At 52.7% G+C, this 7457-nt stretch overlaps 1 protein-coding gene across 1 annotated transcript in view; it reads right to left on the bottom strand.

Moving 5' to 3' along the window:
• Nucleotides 1–340: 340 nt before the first annotated feature.
• LOC106727724 overlaps nucleotides 341–7457 on the bottom strand; it is a 49406-nt gene continuing 42289 nt past the window's right edge. Inside the window, exons 4-6 of the mRNA XM_014547289.1 lie at nucleotides 5508–5638; nucleotides 2705–2854; nucleotides 341–574 (exon numbers count right to left, since the gene is read on the bottom strand). Coding sequence (XP_014402775.1) covers nucleotides 341–574; nucleotides 2705–2854; nucleotides 5508–5638 — 515 coding nt within the window. The remainder of the gene's footprint in view (nucleotides 575–2704; nucleotides 2855–5507; nucleotides 5639–7457) is intronic.

The following is a 7457-nucleotide window of genomic DNA, read 5'->3' as shown; positions in this document are numbered from 1 at the left end:
TGAGGAACAAATCCTGAGGTTATCATCCAACACTCTGGGGATGGTAGACCAGAAAGATGGAAAACGTGGGGTCCTTGACTTATTGAACTGTAACCATCCCCTCCCCCTACCTTTAGACTTTTGAGAAAAGTGTACTTACTGAAGACTCCATTCTAGGTGAGTATTACAGCTCCTAATTGTTCTACCCTCCTCCAAATGTCCACACAGAGGCATGCTGGCGGAACTCTCCAACTTATCCACATGTCAGGTGTGCGAATGTTTTAGCATTCCCAATCCCTGGGATTTAAGCGTTTTAATGCAAAGCCTTGCAGCAAAGGGCTGGAAAGGAGTTATGTAATTTTTATTTTTTCATGTTTTTAAATTTTGCCGCTTTAACTATTGGGGGGAATAAAGGTGTTCTAACATGGCCCGCTGGTTTCTCTTTCTCATGGGTGTTGTCATCCATTCCCAAGCCCAGCTCTGTGGAAGACAAAGGCAAGTCTCGGAGAGTCCTTTCGTCGGTGCACGAAATGCCCATTTTGCGCATGTGCAGACTCATGGGCAGGTGTTGGGGAAATACCAGCCTTCGCATCTCCTACGAGGCAGAGAATAACGGCAATGAAATAACGCGTGGAGGTCGGGAGCACCTGTTCCAGCACAGCAGGCTCATCCTGGCTCCGCCACTGGCTGACAAGTTACTTAACACGCCTCATCTTTTGCTTCCTCATTGATAAAATGATGTTAATGGGGTAGAGGTCCCAAGAATCAGGACCTGGGAAGTCTTTCGCACTATACCTGGCACATAGTAAGAACTCAATACATGGGGACGATTGCTCCCAATACATGGCCGATCTGCTCTTCCCAGGTGGCACTGTGAGTCGAGAGGGTGTCCCTATGTGCAGGCTTTGCTCTTCATCATGACCTTGGGGGTTGGATTTAGCAGAAAGCAGCTCCTATTTGGAGACCCCTTGTCTCCTTCTGGGTCTATCCATTTATGGAGCTGTTCTTATTAATGTGGCATCATACTTGTGTCTGCAGCATGGTTTTGGTTCATGACTCGGTATCCCTAGCAGACTAGAAGCTCCTTGGGGGTAGGACTGAGATTTTCATTGCTGGGTCCTCCAAAGTTCTCAGCTCCGGGCTGTGTACATGCCTAAGGAATGTTGGTTAGTGAATGGATAGATGGGCAGCAACTGTGACATGAGGAATTGGGGCTAATTTCTAGAATGTTCAGAGAGCAGTCCTTCGAAACTTGGCTATGCATTAAAATCATGCCTGGATAGAGTGACCCACCGTCTGGTTTGTACAAATTCCAAGGACTCGAGACTTTCAGTTTTAAAACAAAAATTGAGGGGTTTCCTGGGACTCAGGACTTTTAGTGGCAAAAGATGGGAAATTCCGGGAAAAGTGTGAGAGTCAGTCCTGGGAAAACTGGGCGGGTTGGTCATCGAATCAAGAGGCTTTAAAACATGCTGATGCCTGGGACCTGCCCCCAAATTTTCTGATCTGATTGACTTGGGGTTGAAGATTAACTGCCTGGGTTCCTGTGCGCACTGGAGCTGTGAGTGGGTTACAGGCGGCCTGAACAATGGCCCCCTTCAGACTTCGGGGTGCTGATGGCGTGAACAGGGTTGGGAAGCACTGACTGAGTCATGCTCCATAAAGGTGGTGAAGAGAGAATATGTTAAAAAAGAAAATTCCAAGGCATCACCCAAGACCCTCCAAACTGGGGCCCTACGTTGGGACCAAGCTTCCCCAGTGATTCATTTGCACACCCAGATTTTAGAATCCCAAGAATGTACAGCTAGAATATATGTACAGCTAAAGTGGGTTGGGAAGCACTGACTGAGTCATGCTCCATAAAGGTGGTGAAGAGAGAATATGTTAAAAAAGAAAATTCCAAGGCATCACCCAAGACCCTCCAAACTGGGGCCCTACGTTGGGACCAAGCTTCCCCAGTGATTCATTTGCACACCCAGATTTTAGAATCCCAAGAATGTACAGCTAGAATATATGTACAGCTAGAGTATATGTACAGCTAAAACATATGCACAGCTAGAACATATGCACAGCTAGAACATATGTACAGCTAGAATATATGTACCGCTAGAACATATGTACAGCTAAAGTACATGTACAGCTAGAACATATGTACAGCTAGAACATATGTACACCTAGAGTACATTTATAGCTAGAACATATGCACTGCTAGAACAGTACTTCCAAGGAAATGCCTTTGGGAATGGTCCCACTTGAATTGACTTGGGCCCAGAAGGTAACAGATGAGATAAAGGGATGGGAACGGAACCATCTTTCATCATCACAGAATCTTCTCCTTTCCCCAGACTTTTTCCTCCCCTTGAAATGGGTATTTCTGAACATCACAGCTGCCTTCAGACCCCCCTCCACCTCAGGCCACCGACCTTCAGGTGGCGAGAGTCAGCCTCTTGTGGCCAATGAGGTTATTGTTCTCGATGCCCTGCTCTCTCCTCCCCTGGGAGCTCACAGTAAACAGAAGCGGAATGAGGCTATTTCTCTGCAGAAGAGCGAGTGAGAAGCACAGATGCTTGGGAGGGCAAGCCGCTGAGTTTGGGGGAGGTTGGTTGTGCAGCATTTGCGTGGCCGGAACGGACTCATCCATCCCACAAAAGGGGAAAGAGTTGACATTTGTCACCGGTCTCACCAAAGGACTTCGAAACCCTTCCCAGAAGAAAAGCGAGCTTACCATGGTGGCGAGGGCCCGGAAAGGGGTGAAGACCTGCCCGAGCTGATAGTATTTGTGCATGTTGATGTCCCCGTAGCGACTGCGACGCTCCTTCCAGCCGGCCAGTCTCTTCTCCGTCTTCATGTCCAGGAGGTCCCGGAAAGGGCCCTGCTGGGGGGGGACGGGCCACGGGCACCTGCGGTGAGGAGCCCAGAGAGCGCGTCCCACCAGCTCCCACAAGTCAGAGTGTACTGTTTAAAACAGGCACTTCTTCACGCCTCTCCTGCACTAGGCGGACCGCCATTTGCCTTTCTTAATGGTCTACAGCCTTGGGAGGTAGAGAAAAGGGCCGTCCGCTCCATGAGTTGGTGGGTCTGCACAGCAGATTGGGGGTCAGGGCACCGAGTTCTATTCTGACTGCACCACTCACTGTAGGACCTCAACTCACCACCCACCTCTATGGTGGTTCAGTGACTGAGGTCGTTTCCAGCCTCGAAATGGCATGGTTCGTGGGACACTGGCTGCCAAGAATGCCATCAACCGGCGGCCATACTTGCTGAAGGCCGGAGGCAGGCTCCGACGTGTGATTGTGTGCTGCAGGGTCCCCTCTTGGGATTCTAATCTCACTTCTATTAGAAACTGAGGAGCAAAGGAGCCCCGTTTGCATTCCACTTGGAGAGACACTGACACAGGGTGCCCAGCGGACCGCCCAAGCCAGAGAGCTTCCTTGCCCAGCACCGTCCCTGCTCTCTACCGAAGGCACCACCTGCTGGGTGCCCACGGCTGCTCTGATGCTTGTTCTCAACTGGTTTCCCCGGTCCCCGGCCACCTCGCTCTCACCTGCCCTCTCTCCTCAGGCCTCGCCTCTCTGGACTAACAACCGAGTCCTGCAAACTGTCCATCAGTTTCCCCAGAAGAGCTGGGGCCTTCTTGCTCTGCGTGTGTGGCCAGAGGGTGAGTGAGGTCCAGCCTGATTCTTGGCCACAGGGCCCACCCCGGACATGCTCGGCTCCCCCTTGGGTGCAGAGAAGGCGCAGCAAATACTGCCTCTCTCTACGTATTGATTCTTTTTTTTTTTTTCAATCCTCACCCAAGGATATTTTTTCCATTGATCTTTAGAAAGCGAGTGGGAGGGAGGAGGGTGAGAGATAGAGAGAGAAACATCGATGTGTGAGACACATGGACTGGTTGCCTCCTGCACGTGCCCTGACTGACCCCGGGGACGAACTAACAAACGAGATACATGCCCTTAACTAGGAATCGGACCCTCAAACCTTCGGTCCTCGGGCCAATGTTCTAACCACTGAACAGACCTTCCAGGGCTACATATTGATTCTTTTATGCCCCACAGAGGCAGGGTAATGGTTGGCAAGGTGGTGGTGGTAGATGCAGCCTGGCTTCTGATGGCCGGGTGCACCCACCTTTCTCGCTGAGACACCTGAGGAGTGGGGGTGTGCTGAGGAGTGGGCGGCTGGACACACCGCAGGAACCTCATCCCAATTAGGGGGTTGGACCATTTCCTGCCTCCCACACAGCAGGAAGCGAATGTGTTGGTTTATTTCTCCCAGCACTGCCCAGGCGGGCACTGCGATGGCAACTCTGGAGGCAGCGGGGACAGAGGAGCTGACATCAGAGGCCCCTAGGGACATTACAGGTCAACATCCCACATCCCAAACGGAAACAGTGAGACCCAGCAGGTGAGAGGACTTCCCGCGGCCTCTGTCACCTTCTCTTGCCTCCAGTTTAAATTCACATGCGTGGCTTCAGGGGGTGACTCTGTTCCAAGGAAGGCGGCCCCAGAGTCCACCTTGAGGACGGACAGACAGGTGCCAGCAGACCTTAACGGGCCAGACCAGCCCCATCACTCTGGATCGGCTGGAGCCGACTGAGCGCAGAGCTGTATCCCGTGAAAGATGAGAGAGTCTTCCACCCCTGGACCCTTCTGTCTGCTCCTTCCCCGACCTGTCATGGCGCCTCTGTTAGGAAGGCCATCATCACCATCATGACCACCAGGACATTTTCCAGAGGAGCCAAAACCTGCATGCACCTCCTTTCCTGCCAGATCAGCCCCCCTCTGGTCCTCTCCTGCCTCCCCGACTCCCCTTTCAGAATTCTGATGTTGGCTTCCAAGGAAGTGTCTGACCCCCGTCAGAGCTACTCCTCCTCTGGGCTTCCACACCATCTCCCCCGGGAGTCTGTGTCCCCCACCTGACTTACTGCGAGGTCTCTCTACCCAGTTATGTCCCAACTACACCCCGGGGTCCTCAAAAACTGAGCCTGCGTTTTACCACCTTGGATGGATGACATGTCACGTGCTAAGTGCTCAACAGAGGTTTGTCACGTGAGGAGCGATTGAAGGCCATTTCTGGATGGTACGACAGTGGGGAGAGAGGATTAGATTGCCACCGAGCTTTCCAAAAATGCCTCTCACACAAAACAAAATGAGCCTGTGAATGGAGGGTGAGGCAGGGGGTGAAGACTCGCCTCTCCCTCAGTGGAAATGTAGCAGCAATTGGGGGAGAACAGAGGTACCTGGGGGGGGAAGAGACCATTCGGGGCCTCAGAAAACTGTCCGATTTTGAGGACTTTTCTTCTTTCGGGGAACCCTGATGAGATCCACAGCGCAGTATGACCTGTGCTCAGGGCTTCATCTCTCTCTCTGCACCGGCCTCACGTGGAGGCAGGAGGTGATGGGGGTGGGATGGGGTCAACGGTCAAGAGAAACCATCGGCACCTCATTTGCTCAGCTCACCCCTGGGTGGGGCACAGTCTCACCTCTCAGCCTGCAGGGCCGAGGGAGGAGAGGGGCCCTTGGGAGACTTACGTCGTGTATTTGGAAGTTCTTTGCTGCGGGAGGAGACAGTTGCCAGCTTCGTCCCACAGCTTTGGAGCTCGGACTCGAGATGAACGGTGGATACACAGGTCCCAGGGGGGTCGGCAGCTTCAGGTCTGTTCCTGGAGACGAGGAGAGAAACGCCACATTGCAGACTCCCACGCCCAGTGCTTGCATTTTCCCCGCCTGGACCGGGGTTGACGTCTCTGGGGTTGACCCCAAAGCGTAACAAGCAAGAGGCCTGTGCAGAAGGGAGCAGCCCCTCAACCCAGAGCCAGGAAAGCTCTTACTGGGACACATATGGAGGCCACAGGACGTTCTGATCTGCTCTGGAAGCTGAGGATGGACGTGGTGGGCAGGCGGGGCCTCTCTCTCCGCAGGGGAAGGATGGGCAAGTGGTCTTGCCAAGGCCACAGGAGTGGAGTTGATTCTGACTCTGAGGGGTTAACTGAAGAGAAGATAACTAAGGGCACCACGTGGCCATTTAACTAGGTTAACTGAAGAATGAAGCATGCGACCCTCTCATCTTTCTGCGTTTGTGCAGAATTATTCTTTCACTTTTGTGCAGAGGTCAGCAAACTCTCTCTGTCGAGGGCCAGATAGTAAATATTTTAGGCTTTGTGGGCCATGCGGACTCTGTTGCAACTATACAACATGGCAGCTATGCAACACGGCTGTGGCGGCACAAAAGTAGTAGCCATCGAGAACATGTAAATGAGTAGGTGCGGCTATGTTTCAATAAAGCTTTATTTATGGGCACGAAAAAGTGTCATATAGTTTTGGTTTCCTTTTCAATCATTTAAAAATGGTAAGTCCGGTCCTACTTTGCAAGCCATCCAAGAACAGGTCGCAGGACGCGTTTGGCCCGTGGGAGAGAGAGGAAGAGAGGGCAGGAGGACTGAGGGAAATAAAGGAAGAAAGGAACCCCAAAGTGGAGTCTCTGATGTCCCTTAGTCATTCATTTCCACGTCCAGCGTCCAGGGGTGCGATGCAGTTCCGCCTCAGCTCAGTGCCGTCTAACTTCCTGTCGCTGCCAGACAGTTCTCTCCCACACGTATGCAGTGAAGAGCTAGGCAACGGCAAGCCTGCATCTCTGTTTCCTTTGACGTCTTCCTCTCCCAGCCACGACCTTGGGTGGTGCTCATTTCCTTCCCCCACCTTTCAGGAGCTGATGTGAGAGCCAGGGTGGGAACCTGGGTGCTGTCTCGGGAAGCTAACCAAGGCCCGAAGTGAAGCACTGCTCTTCTCGCGGAATTTAAGAAGAGTGCCGTGAGCCCGGCTGAGCCGTCTCCCCAGGATGTCCGAGGGGGTATAGAAAAACAACTCAGAATGACTGTGTCCCCAGCTGGCGTGGCTCAGCGGCTGAGCGACAACCTAAAAACAAGGAGGTCAGGTTCGATTCCCAGTCAGGGCACATGCCAGGGTGGTGGGCTCCATCCCCAGTGAGAGGCATGAAGGAGGCAGCCGATCAATGATTCTCTCTCACCATTAACGTTTCTCTTTCTCTCTCCCTCTCCTTCCCTCTCTGAAATCCATAAAAATATATGTTAAAAAATGACTTTGTGGGGTCAGCCCAAACACTTACTCTTTGAGGTTGCTGTGGAACGCTGACATTGCAAAAGCCTCCCTTGGTGGGAGGGGTGGCGGCGGCTAGCACAGCCTCGCACGATGTCCTGAACATGGCAGACTCTCGGTCAATGCGTGTGACACAGAGGAGAGGGGAAGGGGAGGGGAGTTCTGGAGAAGATTTTGTCTGAACAGGAGCTTTGGTTTCCTTCCAGCTGAACTGTCTCGGGTTGTGTCTCGGGGCTTTGGAGGAGCCTGAGATGTTCTGGGGGCAGAGTTCCCCTTCAGCCCGGAGGCGAACCAAGTCCAGTCTTCATGTCACCCCAGCGGACCGCACGTGGCTCTCTGTCTCGCACAGCTGCCGCTGGCTCAGTG

This window comes from Myotis brandtii, unplaced genomic scaffold (assembly GCF_000412655.1).
Source record: "Myotis brandtii unplaced genomic scaffold, ASM41265v1 scaffold469, whole genome shotgun sequence".
NCBI classification, from domain to species: domain Eukaryota; kingdom Metazoa; phylum Chordata; class Mammalia; order Chiroptera; family Vespertilionidae; genus Myotis; species Myotis brandtii.
This window is presented reverse-complemented; position numbering and strand designations above follow the sequence as displayed.